Genomic DNA, 19,275 nt, shown 5'->3' with positions numbered 1-19,275 from the left:
GAATGCTATGATTCTCATCAAGCTACTGAATAACTCACTGGCAGACATGAAAAAATGCATCTGCTTATAAAGCTTCATAGCTTTCTGAAGTATGCCTATTTTTTGTGCCATGCTTTTTGGGTGAGTGAAAAGCATTTTTTAAATTGTATGGCAATAAAATTTGGAGAAGACATAAAATAAAATATTTCTATGGGATTAACAAGAATAACATTTAAAGTTAAAATATTCTTAATATATGTAATAAACAAAGCAGAAAGGAAAAAAAGATAATCAGCCCACTAGAAGATTGAGTAAAAGACACAAATTAGAAATACACAAAAGAAACACAAATAAAAATTGATATCCAAGGTTGTTAGGAACGTGGAGAACTGGTCACTCTTCACTCACTGCTGAGTAGAGACAGCTGGTAGAAACAGTAATCCTCCAACATCTCAACAATAAAACAACTCAAGGGCCAGGGATTTAGCTCAGTGGTGACATGCCTGTCTCCCAAGCACAAGGTCCTGAGTTTGATCCCCAGTACCAGGGGGAAAAAAAAACAGAACCAAGGCACTATTCACGCTCAAATGCACCCTCCTATCCGGCTACCTTCCTACCAGCTCCCTATTTATCCTATCTTCAAGCCATAACAGATCGTATTTACATCATCCACTTTCATGCCTTTCTCCCAATTCCCTTGCAAAATTCTATCTTTCAGGATGCAGTTCAAACACTTCTTGCCTTACATTCCACAGGAGGAATTAACTGACCTTTCATATATAATCCTATAGTGCTTTGTCTATTCCTCTGACCATTAAAATATTAAACTGAGGTTACATCTCAGATCAGTGGAGATTTGTACTATACAAAGAACTCTAACTCATCAACAACAAAAAATGTGGAACCTGAACAGAAAAATTCACGGTAAAGAAAAAAATAAATGATGAACAATTTGGTTCACAAATAGAAGCGTTTGGCAAAATTTTGCTTGTTTGCCAGCTCTGCACTGGGTGATGAACACAACTGCAGCCATCTTTCCCACAGGAACAAGAATGTGGCCATCTTTTCCAGAATTGCAGAACCGATTAAGTTCATGAACCAAGGTACCACTGTACAACTTCATTAGTAATAAATATAAATTAAAACCATAATGATACCTTTTATTACCTACCAAACTGGCAAAGATCAAAAAAACTGACTATACTAAACATGGAGAAATAGGCATTCCAATAAAACTTGCTGGTGAAGATATAAACTGGCAAGTTTCATATGAAGGAAATTTGGTATTGCCTATCAATATAATAAACAGACACATCATTTGACCCAATTCTATTTCTCAGAGCTTATACTATAAAATATGTTCCTTATATTTGACAAGATACTTCACTGTGACTGATTAGTCACTGAAGGATTATTTATAATAGCAAAAGATTGAAACAATAAATGTATATCAATAGGGAAATACTTGTAAATTATGATACGTCTGCACAATTAAATATTGCACAGTTAAAATGACTAAACAAATCCATATGAAATTACTTCCAAAATATATCATTAAAAAAAGCAAGATGCAAAACAGGACGTACAGTACATTACTACTTATACAAAACTACCACTTACACAAAAAGCATATCTATATATTTATAAATGCATAGATCATCACAACCAACTGGCTAAAGGGCAATGGGAAGATGAATTAGTTTTTACTACATAACCTCATTTTTAACTGCTTACCATGAACATCTTATCTACTCAAAGAGTTAATAAATTATTTTAAATAATTAATTTAAATAATTAATTTTTAAGAAGCAATTATTTATGTTGCTATCAGTTCATCATGAAATCGTTAAGGGTAGAGGACCAGAACATGGGTCTTGTTTATCTCTGTATCACTACCATGTCACACAGTGCTCAAGGAAGCAGGCTAAATAAAAGAAACTACCATGGCAAAGTTCCTAGATATTCAATTAATTTTACAGAAATAATATATTAAGCAACTAGAAATTTATAAATTTACCAAAAACTTTCCACATTTTAGTTTTCATTCTGGGTATCCCACAATCTAAAGCTTGGGTTCTATCAAATTTTGTCAAAAAATGAGATTTGGTAGATTGAACTCTATTTGCTTTTCAGACATACCCTCCAAAGCCAGTGATTTCATTATTACTAACCATGAAGAGCGATTGCTTTGGAGTCATTCTGGGCTAAAATCCTCCCTCCAACACATTCAAGCTGTGTAACTCTGGACATGTGACTTAATCTTTGAGCTTCCATTCCATCTGAAAATGTTTATAATAGTGTCTGTATTTCATAGAACTGTTGTGAAGATTAAATGAATACAATATATACAGTATGCTTAGGATTGTGTTTAGCACATAGTAAGCATTCTATAAATTTTAACTATTAATATTTGACAGCTTCTTGGAATCTTATTATAATTATCTCAGAGCCACTTTTCACCTTCAAAAATGGTGACACTAAGGAGAAAGATGGCAGGCATGGGGGCACATGCCTGTAATCCCAGCACTCAGGAGGCTGAAGCAGGATTGCCAGGATTTCAAGGCCAGCCTGGGCTGCATAGTGAGTCAAAGGCCAGCCTGAACTATATAGCAAGACTCTGTCTCAAAAAAAGGAAGAACACCAGGCAAGGTAAGAAACTAAAGGGAAGGGGGGGGGGAATAAAAGAGCCAACAAAAAAAGGAAGAAGACACTCAGAAAAATAATGTTAACTATCTCTCTGTCTCTACACTTCATTAACAATAAAGCCACTTAGGGAAATAAACAGTGCCTGCGCTACAGCCAGATGATACAAGATGGAAGCTTGAGAATTTAGCCAAAATCTGCCTTTCAGTCCCTTGCCTCAGTAGGAAGCAAAGCAATAATGCCATTAGGCTATTATACATTCAGTTTAACAAGGTACTGAGAGTTATCAATGGAGAAAAAGACAGAGCTCTAATTTCATTCAATATGAAACCAGCTGGGAGAACAGATTTTATTCCTTTATGTTTCTACATGTCCAAACTACATAAAACAATATAAATTTATACATATGTATATAGTGGAAATCTAAAATTCCACTATATTATCTCAGTACTGGTAATCTTGTAATAATTATAAAAAAACATGCAAGCGGAAAGAATGTAACTTAAAGAACAAAAAGAACTGCACACATACACACACACACACACACACACACGCACGCACAGAGTACACCTTAATTAAAGTTCATTAATTCGAACAGTGGATTCTGTTCTAAAAAGGCAATGAAAGCAAACTTGAAAAAGCTTAGGTTCTGGAACCAAGCCCCTTGGGTTTAAATCCTTGCAGCAGCATGTACTAGCTCTCTGACCTTGGGCTAGTAATACAACCTATCTTCACTGTCTTGATTTTCTTCTCTATAAAATAAGCATAACAATAGCTTCCTCACAGGGTTACTATGGGGTTTAGATTTGTTACTGAATGTCAGTGTTCAATAAATGTTAAATATTATTATAATAAGTCTTATCTTTTCTGCAGGACTGTCAGGCCAAGAAGCAGAGATGATAAGTTTTTACAACAGTATAACTCTGTAAGTCTTTAAGGACCTAAGTATGTTTCTTAATAAAAATTTTAAGCAATGGTAAATGAAATAACAATTAAAATAAAATACTTACTTTGTAGAAGCAGCAGCAAAATGTCTGATAGGCACCTGAATGTTTACAGAACAAGGATAAAGAGATGTCTGATGAATCATCCTGGAAAGGCTATGCCTTTGGTTACGTGTCAAGACTTGAAAGGAAAGACATAAAATAACCATCATATTCATAAATTTTACATTCTAAAAATCAGTATTTTCAAAACAAAAAATATCCAATGTTTTGTGATTCTTTGTGTGTGTGTGTGTGTGTGTGTGTGTGTGTGTGTGATTCTCAAACATTCTTTAAAATGTATAATGGAAGCCAAACTTCTAGAAACTAGGCAAACACATATGATATTTGAACAATTTCCTATGTTCATTTATTTTTAACTTAATCTAGTTCAGAGTCAACATGGTGTGTTAGCTCTATTGTTAGGGAATATGTGTATGTACCCCTGAAATGTTTAATAATTTACATTTTATTTATTCATTTCTTAACAGATCACACTTTCACAGAGTTGTACAAGTAGTTCTGAAGATGAGAAGAAAGTGGGGACTTGCTCTCCTCCAAGACTTGTAATGTTATGATAATTAAGACACTTTGGTAGTAGCACAAATACAGACAGACAAATAAAGCAACAAAGGGCTCAGCAGTAGACCCGTACATATATGGACAAAGATAAAATAAGACAAAGAGGTCATTGCAAATCACTGTACAAAGAATTAAGCCATGCTGAGATAAATGACTATCCAGAGGGAAAATAGTATGATTAGATCCCACCACCATTTTGGATTCCATATCACGTGCACACAAAACTCAAACATAGAAAGATTAAAAACTTACATGTGAATGGGAAAACTGAAAGACTTTCAGCACATAGGAAAGTATCTTTATGATCTTTGGGAAAGAAATGATTTCACAAATAAAACCAAAAAAAAAAAGAAATAAAGGAACTAACCAAAATCTGGCTGCATTAGTGTAAAAGTACTCTTTATCAAATATACTTTAAAGAAAGTGAAAAAGTAAGTCAAAAACTGGTAGGATAAGTTGGTAATGTGTAATTGACAAAAGATTAGTAACTTTAATATCAACATAACTGACAAATGAACACAAGATATTAAAAGGCTTCTAAATGGAAAGATGCATAGCCTCATTAGTAACTAGGTAAATATAAATTTAAAACAAAATACCTTACATCGGTACTACTTAAATGGTGACCAGTAGGTCTGTTACAGCCTGCAACCAAATTAAGCTTATACCAGAGTGCAAAATAAACATGCTAAGTGAGGGCAATTATCTACATGGATAAGAGTATGAATTGGAAACCACTTTGGAAATCACTTTGGAAAACATTACCCAGTGAAGCTGAGCATGTACATCTCAATGATACAACAATCGTATTTCTAACCATGTAGACCCTTTACACACATGTACTAAGAGACTTATGCAAGACTGATTGTAACATTGTTATAGCAAAACTTCAGAGAACTCAAACATTCATCTACAATAGAGTAGATAAATATTTTGTGGTGTATTTCTCTAATAGAAAGCTATAGGACTGTAAAAATAAACACTGCAATATAAGTGAGTTTCATAAGCATAATGTTGAGCAAAAAAACCTAAGCGAAAGAACCACTATTTAGAATCCCCAGTCGTGACAACCAGAAATTATAATTTCAACAGATACCAAACTGCCATAGACTAAGAGAAACCAAATTACAAAAATATCGCCATTTAAGGAAAGCTTTAGACCATGATATCTCTATTTTCAGTCCCTCTGCAGTCAATGTGTCTACCTCATTCACACTTAGCAAGTAACTTCACTCGCTACTTCAAAGAAAATGCCCTCAAAATGTCCTCAACTGCTTATGAACCTACCTGAATCTGCACTCATTCTCTAAAGTCTCCCCAATCCCCACCCCGGGGTAAGGAGATGGGAACTACTCCAGATCTTTTGTTACTTTCTTCTTTTAGTCTATACAGAGTTTAGCATTCTGCAGGCATCAGTTCTAAACTGCCTTCTTAACAGACTAATATTCTCTCTCTCTAGATCTTATCCATTTGGTCTTTGCCTTCTACAACCACCAGACTAGGCCTCCATCACCTATTACCTGGTTATGGCAACAGCTTCAAACTATTCTGTCTTCTGCTTTTGGTGCGCTCCATTTCTTTTCTGCCTATAATTAGTAAGAAGAATCACTTTCAACACATTCACAAAGGGGCTGTAATTCATATGTCTCACTGCTAGATGGCTCTAAACCACTGGTGCTACATGCATGACCGTCAACATGGGACAGTCATGCATGTACCACAAGTAGTACAAACCATCCCATGAAGTTATGCATGTAGCACCAGTAGTTCAAGCTGGCAGGAATGTGTTTAAATGAACATTTTCCTCATGTCCTTATATCACTTGGATGGCTTAACCAGGCTCTTTGAAAAAAGTAAGCTCTTACTGAAGTATTCCATGAGTTACTTCTAACCTATCTAGTGAGTTTCGCCTAACACCATTCTCCCTCATGCTCACCATGCTTCAAATGCACTTATTTCCTTTTAGTTAGCTGAACACACCCTGTTCTTCACCACCTTACAATTTTCGTATACAATCTTCCTCCCATCTGTGACATTCTCCCTTCACATGGCTAATTCCTAGTAATCCACCCATCTTTCAGGGACTCTACTTAAAACATTACTTCTTCAGAACAGGTTTCCCTGAAGAACCACAGTAGATGTGGTCTCCCATAAACTCTTATAGCACCTTCTACTTTTCTTTCTCAGCACTTAGAAAGGGCATTTATAACAAAAGAAAGAATTATCCATTCAATGTCTACTCCTCAATAGATGCTATACGCCACAGGCAGGGAATGTGGACAACTTATTCACCATTGTATCCCTAACAGTTAGCTCAGTGTTTGGCAAATGGAGACCCAATAAATATCTGTTGAATGATGAACAAATCAGAGCAAAAACTGGATTCAAACTGCTTTAAATATTATCCATTATAACACATAGAAGGGGGCAGTGTGTGTGTTTGTAATAAAGTTTTATTGGACATGGCTAGCTCTTTTTTTACATTATTATCCATAGCTGCTTTTATGCTACAATGGTAGAGTTCAGTAGCTGGTATATATGTCCATCAACAGATGGATGAATAAAGAAAGTGTGGTACAGTATTTATACACAAGGGAGTACTACACTGCCATAAAGAATAAACTTGAGTCATTTGTAGGAAAATGGATATACCTTGCGACCATAATGTTAAATAAAGAGCAAAATAAAAGATAGATAATAGGAAAGAGGGAGATGGAGATCTTTTGCAACAGAGAAAGAGACCAAGAGATAGGGCAAAGGGGAAGAGAGTGGAAGGGAAGGGGATGAAAAGAGAATTAAGATATGTTATTCACATGTACCAACTCTGAATAAGAAATGTAATCATTATGTACTGCAAACATATACTAATAAAAAAATTCAAAAAAAATAGAAATCTATGGCTTATAAAGCTAAGGCATTTATAGAGCAGAGGATGAAGCTCGGTGGTGCTGCATCTGCCTGGCAAACACAAGGTCCTGAGTTCGATTCCCAGTACCAAAAAAAATGAAAGCTAAGGTATTTACTACTGAGCACTTTACAGAAAGTATTTTCTGGTCCCTGCTGTAAGCATTTATCTTTTTTTTTTTTTACCAGGATTCGGAGTAAGTAGAACTACTACTGAGCAGACCACTAAGAAAGGCACCTATGCAAATGCCACAGCAGGAATCCAGTTGAGAACACTGTGCTTTGGACACTGTCCAGAGAGCAAAAGAGCAATCAGCAATAAGAGTCCACCCAAATTCCCAGATACTCATGATCATCAAAATATGTGACTGGCTGGGTATGGTGTTATGTGTCTGGAGTCCCAGCACTCAGGAGGCTTAGGCAAGAGGACTGAGAGTTTAAGGCAAGCCTGGGCTACACAGCAAGTTCAAGACCAATCTGAACTACCCAACAAGACTCTAACTCAAAACACCAAAAAGAAAAAATAATTTTTGAGTCTTCAAGATGGGTTTTTATAAAATCACACAATTTTTTAGTCATGTCTTTGTGTAATTATCCCACCCACTTATATTTCTATGTATTTATTTCATACAGTTTGACTGAAGGTGTCCTAAAATAGAACTGCTTGAAGATTAAACACCAAAAGATATTTTAGCAGCAACACTAGATTTTTAGAAGAAAACACAAGTCTTGCTACATAAACTATAAAGGGGTGTTATGGCTTATGTCTAGATGTCTCCCCAAAGCATCATGTGGTCACAGGTGGGGCTTTTCAGAGGTGGCTAGATCTAGAGTGTGTGATGCTGGGATCAAGGATGTGTGATTACTAAATTAGTCCACTGCTTAGTTTGCCATAGTTCTGGGTGTGGATAATGGGAAGGCCCACTGTTGGTGTGAGTGCTACCTACCCTAAGAGAATGTACCCTGGATAGAATATAAGGGACAGAAAGAGGGCTGCGGTCATCACTTGGCGCTCCCTACACTTTGCTAGTTGCTGCTTTGCTGCCTTCCTACCTTCTGCCTGCCAAGAACTGTTTCTCCTCTGCCATGCCACCCTGCCTTGGAGCCAGCCGATTACAGACTGAAACCTCTACAAACTTTGAGCCAAAATAAACCTTTCCTCCTTTAACTTTAGGTGTTGAGTATTTTGTCTCAACAATGAGAAAAGTAACTAAGACAAGGGTCATGATGCAAGACACAGCAAAGCTATTCGCACAAGAGGGTGGGGGAATTTTTTGATGATCCATTATTCAGTCATTCAATAATGAATGTGCCAACAAAAATATAAGGGCTGGTCAAAAAATATGATATACATTTAAATTTTTTTTAAATTTATTACAGTAAAAGATATAATGTCACCATTCCCTCTCAATGTACTCACCCTTTCTTTTTTTTTTTTTAGATCTTATAGATTTATTAATGAAAAATACTTTACAAAAACAGTATGTGTGGCCCTAAAATAGATCAACTGACTGAGGGTTTATAATGGCGACTGAGCAAGTGGCAATAATGGCTCTGCTGCTGAGGAAAAAGGGTTTGTTATGGTTCCTGACTCCATCTCTTCAGAATGGTGGATGTTATGTTGGCAGCTCCACACACCAGGTTTGGGACATAGGGAAAGACTGACAGGCCATATAGGTGACAGGCCACCTCAGCAGGTGGGCCTCCCTTAGATGATGTGGTCAGGACCCTCCAAGGATGAGAGGTGGGGAAGATAGTCAAGTAATAGGAATAGGTGGATAAAACAAAAGAGTAGAACTTGGGAATGTAGCAGATGAGGATGAGGGCTCAGGTGGAGGTGGAGGCAGAACAGTATCTGAGAATAAAATGATGACATTAGGACACTAAAGAATGGCTAGTTTTCAGAGTAATGTGATGGATTCCACTTTAAAGTGGCTTAAATAAAGCCCTAAATAGCAGCTGCTTCCTTTTGCTAGGGGAATCTAAGTTGGAATTTTAAATATTATTTCCTCCCAAAGAGGAAAAAAGAGCCAGGTCTCTTTTGACATTCCTGGCACTGCTAGGAGAAACTGCCAATTCTCATAACCATGACAGGGATGCAGGGTAACAACTTTGCCACAGTAGTTTTCTAGAGAAAAAAATAGCACCACAGGAAAAGGGTGAGCAGGACTCACCTGCTGTGCTGCAGGACTCTAGCCTTGTTCTGCTCTGTTCTGGGGCATCTGCTAGAACAGACAGAAACCCCTCTCTCCTGTCCTCCTGAGTCCAGATTGGGAGGCATAACTGCTTTGCCTCCAATCATCATCTGGGGGAATATCTTCTCTTCGAGGACCAGGTGTTTGTGAGGCTGGAACAGGAGCTGAATTCCAAGCTGACCTCCTCGGGGATAAACGAAGGCTGCTGGATGGTGGGGACACAGGGTGAACAACGGAAGGGTAGGAGGGTGAACAGAAAAGATCTCCCCAGGACAGAGCATGAGGAACTTGGAAGCCCTGGCTTCTCTCTGGTAGTGTGGCAGTGTGGGTTAGCTGAGGCTTGCACCCTGTGGTACTTAGGAGTCTGGCCCTAATGTGCTGGTTGGTCTCTGACCAAGGTCCCAAGGAAGCATCAGTTCTGGAACAATGGGGGAGACTCTGATAGGTCAAAGTCTTTCCTGTGTACTGGACTGCTTGGGAAGTTTCACTCCTGTCACACATAGCCAGAAACTGCTGGACATTCCTCAAAGTTCCTTGAACTCCCCCTTTCTTCAAACACACTTATCACATCATTCTTGCCAGTTTCTGAAGCAGTTCTGGAAGTCCTTTTTCATGAGTTTCTTTACAAGATATGACCAAAAACACAGTAAATGCTGCTGCCAACTGCTGTCTAACAGAAAGGCAGGCTCGTAAAAGCATTATAATGTGTCCTCATCCACCTTATTCACCCAATCCAGCACCATGCCACTTCTGGCTCTTCCCCAAAGTAAAAAAAAATCATGAAAGGTAAATGTTTTTAAGCAATTCAGTACATGAAAACACCCACAACAGCACAACTAAAGACACTTATGAAAGAGGACATATAGAATAGCTTCAAAAAGTGGTGAGAACAATGGGAAAAGTGTGTTGGAAGCAAGGGGGAGTATTTTGAGGGGCATTAATGGCAATGTCTTTTACTGAAATAAACTTTTAAATGTGGACATTCACTGTATTTTTTGATCACACAGCATATGTGCTAGCATTGATTTAAACAATTAGGACAGTGGTGGTGAACCAATGCCATGTATGCCACAGCAGGCTGTTTGTATCACTGAAAACTCTAAAAGGTTTGCCATCACTTATTTAGGATATATCAATGGACAAAACACAAAATCTCTATCCTCATGGACCTTATGTTCTAGTGAGGGAGACAATACAAATATATATAATATGAGAGGAAAGAAAGAGTGCAGGATAAAGAGACTGAGTATGAGGGAAAAGTGGTTTGCAATTTTAAATAAAGTGGTTAAGCTAGGCTTCATTTGTTTAAGGACCAAGGAGGAGCCGGGTGTGGTGGCATACACCTGTGATCCCAACATTGAGAAGGATAAAGCAGTAGGATCATTAGTTCAAGGCTACCCTGCACTACATAGCAAGATTCTGTCTTTAAAAAGAAAGAAACAAGGAGGCCTCTGTGACTATAGCAGAGTATGAAGGAAGTTAAATGAAGAGGTCAAAGAGGTGAGTTGGAGGTTGGGGAAAGAAGGCAAGTAACATGATGTAGATGATTGTAGGCCGGTGTTGTTTAATAGAAGTATAATGTGAGCAACATGTAATTTTACATTTTCTAATAGCTTCAATTTTAAAAAGGTAAAATAAGCCAAGTATGGTGCCACACACCTGTAATCCCAGCACTCTGGGAGGCTAAGTTGGTAGAATCACAAGTTTGAGCCCAGCCTGGGCAACTCTGACTTAGACCTTGTTTCAAACGATAAAAATAAAAAGGACTGGGGATGTGGTTCAGTGCAAAGGCCCTGGGTTCAATACAGATATTTTACATTTTTTTGTACTAAGCCTTCAAAATTTAATGTGTATTTCTGCATGTTCTTAGAAACAGAATCTTAAAAAGTCAATTTCAAAGTAGAGGTAGAAGAGTGGTTACTAGAGGCTGGGATGGGCTGGGGGGACAAAGGGAAGGTACAGAGGATGGCTAATACATACAAAGGTGCTGTTGGAGCAGAGAAAAAACTTCAACTTCAAATGTTCCATAGTATAGAGGGCAACTGTTGATAACAATTAATTATATGTTTTAAAGTAATCAGTATAAAGAAGATCTTGAGTGCTCCCTCCAATATAAAGAAATGACAAATGTCTTAGGTGATAGATATGCCAATTACTCTGATCTGATCACTGCAGAGTTCATGTTATTTTGTACCCTATGAATATGTACATTATGGGTCAATTAAAAAGAAAAATATTGCTCTTCCTGTAAGCAGCCTAAGGTGATCTGTGAAAATGGCTCACTACTCTCTTGACCCAGAAAATCCCACAAAAATCAAGCAAATCAAGAAGTTCAAATCTTCTTTTTTTTTTTGTACTGGGGATCTAACTTGGGACCTTGCGCTTGCAAGGCAGGTGGTGGCACCACTGACCTAAATCCCCAGCCCCTCAAATCTTCATCTTCTCTTTACAAACACCTGTGAAGCTGCAGCTACCATGAAGGATTGATATATGCAAAAAGCCACCAAGTACCTAAAAGATGTTAACTTTTAAATGAGCAGTGTGTACAATTCTGGGCCTAGAATGGAAAAGCTGATATGTAGCTCATGCCAAACAGTGGGGCTGAACAGAGGGTAGTGCTCCCCAAAAGTGATGAATTTTTGCAGGCCAAGTTTAAAAATGCAGAATACCACTGAACTTAAGAATTTAGATATCAATTCTGTGCTCATTGAATATATCCAGGTGAAAAAAGCATCTAGGATGCACAACCATGTTATCTAGCTCATGGGCAGGTTAACCTAGGTTAAACCCTGGTTAACCTGAACTCCCCTGCCATATTAAGATAATCCATACTGAAAAGAAACAAGTGGTTCCTAAACCAGAAGATTGTACTGAAGAAAAAATATCCCAGAAAAAAACCTGAAGAAACAAAAACTTTAACAAAGAAATAATTTCAGCATAAAATAAATGCAAATAAAAACAAAAAATAACATATACTAAAAATAAAAATCTATGGGAGGTTGAGACAGGAGGACAGGAGGATCACAAGTTTGAGCCTAGCCTGAGCGACTTAGTGAGGCTCTGTGTTAAAATAAAAAAGGACTGGGGCTGTACCTCAGAGCTCAGATAGAAGGGAGGAAGAAAGGCAGAGAAATGAAGGGAGGGAGAAGGGTGAAGGAAAGAAGGGAGAGAGGGAGCAAAGGAGGGTGGGCTGGTTGATCTAATGTGTATTTGCCCCACTGAATGCATACTAGCCCAATACGAAGTGTTCAATGGTGACTAACAAAATGAATAGCACAGATGTGGGCCAGTTAAGGACTTTGGACGGCTTTGCAGAGCTCTGAGCACAGGACTATATGATTTAAGTTCTTAAAGGAACAATTTACTACATAAGCAGAGTGGACTATTGAGAAATCCAGGTAAAAAATGGTTGTGGCTTGGAACTAAGTAGGTGTAGGGCTGGGGATTTAGCTCAGTGGCGCTTGCCTCACAAGAGCAAGGTCCTGAGTTCGATCACAGATACCAGAAAAAAAAAAAAAAACAGGGTAGGTACAATATTATAGTAAGAAGTCAGAATCTGTATTAACGTGAGGATAAAGTCAATAGGATTTTCTAAGTACTTAACATGAAGTGTGAGAAAAAGAGAGAAGTCAAAGATCTTCTCAAGTTTTGGCCTGGACAACTGAAAGGGCAGAATTGTCATCAAATGAGATGAGGAAGATTGCAGGCCTTAAAAATGAATTTTATTTTAAACATGGGCCCATAGGCTATCCAGTAGAAATCTAGAACATTCAGATGAGTGTAAGACTAACTTCAGGAGGGAGGTCCCAACTTTGACAACCATTAAGATACAGACAATAGTTAAAGCCACAAAACATGGATGAGATCACTAAAGGAGTAAATTTGCAGGCAGGCATGGTGGTGCACGCCTGTAATCCTAGCACTCTGGGAGGCTGAGGCAGGAGGATGGCAAGTTTGAGCCCGGCCCTGCAACTTAGCAATTTAGTGACTTAGCAAGACCCTGTCGCAAAAAAAATTTTCAAAAGGACTGAAGTTATAGCTCAGTGCAAAGGCTCTGGGTTCAGTTCCTAGGAGAAGGGGGTGGGGGGCGGTGCATTTACACCAAGAGAGAATTTAGGTACCAAAAAGGTGAGAACGAAGTATGGAATCCTGGCTTTTGTGACATTCCAAGGAAAGAGACTAGGTAGAGAAAGAGGAAGCAACCAACTCATGAGAAGGAATAACAGGTGAAATAGAAAAAAAAGTAAGAAAAAGTATCCTAGAAGAGGAGAAAATGTGGCAAAAAGGGAATGATAACCTTCTGTTCCTTTCTTGGTTTTCTGCCATATATGAAGATAATACCATTAATCTCTTCAGTTATAAATATATACATGAAATACAATATTTTATCTCTTCAGTTAAAAAAATATAAATTTATATATAAACATATAAATATATGTTAATATATAATTTTTATCCCTTCAGTTATAATATATACATAATAATATTGTGTATAAATATGTACATAATATAATATTTTATGTATGCTTACATTATATATATTTATGTACATATATTTATTTGCTCACTTGAGTCTGTTGTGGGCTCTTGACAATCTAAATTTTGAACAAGTATCCCAAGTAAAAGATGCTGGTCTTAACACTAAGCTTTTTTCTCAAGAAGCGCATAAGGACAACTGGATGCACTGTTTAAAAAAGGAAGGAGGGACAGTGACTCGGGGTGTGGCTCCGAGGCAGAGTCCTGCCTAGCATGCTTGAGTTCACTCCCTAGCACTGCAGAACATCAGTGGCTTAGGAAGAGTACAAGCTTCGGGCCTTCTGTCACTTACTGTATGAATTTGGCCAACATACCAGGATCAGTTTCCTCCTCTATAAAATGGTTTTTGGTTGTTGCCTCCACCTGACGACGTAGCTTAATTTAATAACAACATACAGTATATTACTGTGCTTCAAACAAAACAAAAGCAAAAAAGTATTGCACAAAAAGACTGTCATTCTAGCTGAATGACACAAGTTGTGGACTTCATTCATTCCTGAAAAGCTGCTACCAAGAACTACAGAATTTGCTTCTGAATGATAAACATTTACTAAATTAGATAATGTCTGGAAGAACTGGAATCGCCTCCAGAAAGAACCAATAAGCACTTTTAAAACTGACAAAGTTTACATACATAACCCATTTAAATACACAACCTTTCTCTTACCTGAACTCTATGCACGTATTAAACTCTGCCGATCCTTCGCCCACACACCCAGGACTACTTTGTCCTTGCTTTCCCCACGGGTGACTGGGAGAGTCAAAGCAATCCATTTCCCACTACATCCTCGAAAGACCGGTTATTTAGCAAGGAGTCAACCCTCCGAAAAGTCGCTTTTTTTTGGTACCGGGGATCGAACTCGGGTCCTTGCGCTTGCGCAGCAGGCGGCGAAACCAGAGCTAAATCCCCGGCTCCGAAAAGTCGCTTTTAAGAAATGACCTTCCAGAGAGCCTGTAACCACAAAGCAGGACGCATTTCGAGCACCTAGGGATGCCCTGTGCCTAGCGCACTCTGGCTGCCACTCTGCCGCACGAGAACTCAGTGCCAGAACTATTTTACGCCCGAAACAAGCCTCTGACTTACCCCTGCCAAGGCATCTCATCGCGGCCGCCATGTTAACCACTCCGGATTGTGTTGACGAAATTTGTCCCACGACTCAACTGGAAAGAATTTTAAAAAGGTTCCGCTCCGGGATTGGCGAAAGGGGAAGGATTTAGAAGGAGCAAGAGGAACAGGGCAGGGACGAAGTTAGGCTTCAGTGTCGGCGTGGCGGTGTCACTGTGAGCTCTCCGTGCTGCCCGCGACCCTTGGAGCCTTGGTTCCGGCAAGGCGACCTTGTTGAAGACGCTGTAATTTGTTCTTTTCCTTTCCTCTGTTATTTTTTGTGTGTGTCATGCAGATGTACTCAGAAGGATTTTAATAGATTGTGAGGGAACCTTCCCAATTTGTTAAGGACTTTTTAAAAACCGACTAAAGTGGGCAGAAGCTGTGACTCAACGGTAACACGCTCACTTTCTACATGTGAGGCCTGGGTTCAATCCCGTGTAAGGGCAGAAGTGTCCATCAGGCTTCCAAACGAGCAAAGAGAAGGGTGCCCCGCTCCTTAACTAACTTCTTACCTTAGTGTAAAAATCAACAGTAGTTTTATTAAATGCTAATCGTACATTAATCTTTACATCCTTATCCCAACACTGTGCCATGAGGGTCAATTGAATAAAAATACAATACTTGATATTTATGTCACACATCTAGCTTTAGAATGGCATCTTTGAGACCGATGCATAAGTTATTCTGGAAAAAAAAAATCTTGAGTGTCCTTTCTATCACTTCACTACTCTCGGTGTGGTTTATCGAAGGCAAATCTGATCACGGATTATATCACTTTCCAGTTTAAATAAAACCCTCCAATGACTGGCCATCTCTAAAGGCTCCCTCTGTCTTCTCCCTACCTAACACACACACGCGCGCACACACACACACACGCACGGTTTCTCACCTCCTTGGCTTGGTTTACCCTGTCCCCTCTGCTTGTATCTTTCACCAAGTTACCGGGCAACTTTTTTTGTTAATTTCAGCTCAGACTATACTCATGCATTAAGCTTCCCTCTAACTTGCTGAATTATAGCCACCTTACCCTGGTATTGGGTAGTACTCAGGAGTTGTATCTTGTTTTGTATATTTGAAGCAATTTTTTAAAGTATAATTTATATTCCATTCAATTCACAGTTTTCTAATAAATTGAACAATTCACTGTATTTTAGTAAATTTGAAGAGTTATGAAGCCATAGCAAGGTTTTTCTATACCAGTTTGAGCTCTTCATGGGCAGAATTGATGTCATTCATTTTTGTAACCTCACCACCTATTACAGTTCTGGGTAAATAGGAGGCTCTCAATACATGTTTGTTTAATAAATGAATATAAACATACATGAATTAGTAACTCTTAGAATGGCAAGCATACAAAGTTATCCTAATTCCATGAAGCTGCCCACAGAAGATGGACTGGATCTAAGTAAAAACTCCCCAAATGCTTCATTTCACATTTATTTGTAGTGTCCATCTACATAAAATTAGAAAACTTATTGCTTTCTCTTAACACCTAAGCAAAGGTTCCACCACCATTTGTGACTGTTATGCAAAAAACATTGAAACGTGAATTTACCTTTATAAATTTTTTCCCTCCTGCCCATCTTTCCTCTGTCTTCTCCTTTTATCCTACAAATATGTGAGCAACTGTCACGTGTCCGCAGTGTGCGTGGCTAGACGTAGATGTAATGAAAAAAACCAATAGTCATCACTCCCAGGACAATTAAAAAATAATTCACTTTACACAAGTTCATCCAGTCCATTTCAGGCAAAGCAAATACCCAGATGAGGGATTTTGTTCTTAGTCTACATTTATTCCCCTATCTGCAGATCTCTTTGTATTTCCTCTTCTAATGGGGGAATGTAAACATTCAGTATTGAGACTCAGTAGTGTGAGTATGGTTGCCATCATTATACCAATGTCCTGTACAGGGACAGCTTGCCTCACCTTATTGCTTTCTTTGGATACCAGAACTTAATGGCATTAGTCAGGTGGGGCCCAGTGTCTAGTTATGTCACAATACATAAAGAAGTCTTTTAGCTTGAAACTTCATGAAAACTATTTTAAAAACTTAATAAAAAAAGACAACAATCTGTGTTCTTCAGTGGGAACTCCAAACCTCTAAATGTTTGATACAGAATAAAGTTCTCCTCGCTGAAAAGAAGCAGTGGAACTTTTTGGTTAGTTGGTGGTGCTCAAGAGCCAAACTGTCTGGGTTTGAATCCCAGTATCACAACTTACTAGTTGTGTGATATAGGACAAGTTACTCTACTTCTCTGGGCCTCCATTTCCTCATTTGTGATAGAGGTTAGTAATGAGATAATTTACAGAGATACTTACTACAGTATCTGGCCAAGTGTAAGTGCTCAGAAATGGATGTCATAATTAAGAATACAAGAGGCAAAATGAAATATTTGCTTACATAGTAATATAATTGACACTGTTCTTGTCCCCATGTTATGAGTTCTGGGATTCTGGCATCTTCTTCTAGAGATTCTTTCTAAGTTCTTCTTGTCCTGAACAAAGAATTGGACAAAACAAGTGCATAAGGTAATAAGGTTTTACAGTTATTAAAGGTAGGAAAAGAAACATGCTCTATAGAGCAAGTGTGCACTGATTAAGAGTAGGAAAACTATACCCTGCAAGGTGAGAGTGGACCATTGTGAAAGGGAGTTTAATGGCTGCTGTCTTTTGTCACACCTCACATTGACATCAGGATTAAACCATCCTGTCAAAAACCTGCTTGAGTTCTCCTAAGAACTGAAGATACCAGTCTCTGATTGGTTCCAGGTGCTCCATGGTTAACAAGTCACACCTACATGCCCAGCCAGTTTTGCCACGCTCTAATCTGCCTCACCCATATATGCCAGGATCTCATTTTGTTCATATTAGCATTTGCAGTGATGCTTTAGGCTTTCATACCCTTCCTCAGAGTACACTTTAAAATGAAGCTTTTATGCAGTTGTGGTGGCACACACCTGCAATCCGAGCATTCAGGAGGGTGAGCCAGGAGGATTGCCATAAACTCAAGGTCAGCCTGGACTACATGATGTGACCCTATGTCAAAGAAATGAATTGAAATGAAATTAAGTGAAACAAAACAAAACTTTTCTCTGTTGATTTCTAGGAAGATTTAGACTCTCCAGGAGTCTTAGGAAAACACTAGCTTGGCTAGCATTCTTGGGAGAAGCTTCTTTATATGTGCCTAACCCTGTTGTTGTCTTGATTGCTATATCTACCTTCTTCAAGTATCTTCCAGTTGAGTTGGAAACCCTTCTACAAGCAGAATCACTTCCTGTTTGGAGTTAGAATTGAAAGTAGATTCTATTAGACAGGAGTAAGAAACTCTAAGACATTTCTATGCCAGTAGTGTGCTCTGGAATCGCTCAGGAGCTTATTAAACTCAGATTGTTGAGTTCCGCACCACAAGTTTCCAATATGCTAAGTGCAAAGGGAAAACCTATGAATGTGGCTGGCTTTTTTTCTTTCTTTTTTCTGTTTTTTTTTTGTACTGGGAATTGAAGCCAGGGCCTTCACATTGAGCTACATCCCCAGCCCTTTTTATTTTTATTTTGAGACATTGTCTTGCTAAGTCACTAAATTTCCCAGGCTGAGCTCAAACTTCTGAACCTCCTGTCTCAGCCTCCCAGAGTGCTGGGATGACAGGTATGCACTGCCACATCCAGCCTGGACTTACATTTATAATAGGTTCTTAGATGATGCTAATATACTGACCTATCACCATACTTTGATAACCACTTCCTATATAATACCATGAAACATTTGCATCCATACCTAACAGCTTGGGGAAGAATTGTTGTTTTTTGTAATAATTTTATACTCAATATAATATAGACTATAAAACTTCTTTATGGGGCCAGGGATTTAGCTCAGTGGTTCTGGCGCCTGCCTTGCAAGTGCAAGGTCCTGAGTTCAGTCCCTCGCATGAAAAAAAAAAAAAGACTTCTTTATGCAACATGCCTCTAGGGCCAGAATCTACCCACTCTTATCTTCTCCAACTCTACACAGAAACTGCTATTCTCTTCAGAAATGTTCACTATTGCCAAATGTGGTGGCACACATCTGTAATCCCAGTACTGAGGGAGGCTGAGGCAGGAGGATCACAAGTTTGAGTGCTGCCAGGGCAGCTTAGCAAGGCCCTGTCTCAAAATAAAAAATAAAAAGGGTTGGAGATGTAGCTCAGTGGTGGTGTGCCCCTTGGTTCAATCCCCTGTACCACCAAAAAAAAAAAAGAATCCGCAATCAGCAGGAAGAATTTCCTATCTGCCTATCTATCTGGACTTAAAGTATTCCCAATTCCTAGATTTCTACCCTACCCCCACATCTGCTTGTTTCAGAATCAGA

The 19,275-nt window shown here is 38.6% G+C and overlaps 1 protein-coding gene across 4 annotated transcripts in view; it reads right to left on the bottom strand.

Moving 5' to 3' along the window:
- Positions 1–15,102, bottom strand: part of Mrpl1 (mitochondrial ribosomal protein L1) — an 83,249-nt gene extending 68,147 nt beyond the window's left edge. Inside the window, exons 1-3 of one of the 4 annotated variants that reach the window (XM_021260991.2) lie at positions 14,907–14,953; positions 5,708–5,773; positions 3,633–3,747 (exon numbers count right to left, since the gene is read on the bottom strand). In XM_021260991.2, coding sequence (XP_021116650.1) covers positions 3,633–3,712 — 80 coding nt within the window. In that variant the 5' untranslated portion in view covers positions 3,713–3,747; positions 5,708–5,773; positions 14,907–14,953. Of the gene's footprint in view, positions 1–3,632; positions 3,748–5,707; positions 5,774–14,489 lie in introns of all 4 variants that reach the window. The other 3 variants (XM_004848015.4, XM_021260992.2, XM_004848016.4) reach the window with 3 other exon arrangements.
- Between the last annotated feature and the right edge of the window lie 4,173 nt (positions 15,103–19,275).

Source organism: Heterocephalus glaber, unplaced genomic scaffold (assembly GCF_053883595.1).
Source record: "Heterocephalus glaber isolate CG9 unplaced genomic scaffold, H.glaber_assembly_v1.0 deba00001454, whole genome shotgun sequence".
NCBI lineage: Eukaryota > Metazoa > Chordata > Mammalia > Rodentia > Bathyergidae > Heterocephalus > Heterocephalus glaber.
The sequence above is the reverse complement of the archived record's forward strand: the minus strand, read 5'-3'. Positions and strand labels throughout refer to the sequence as shown.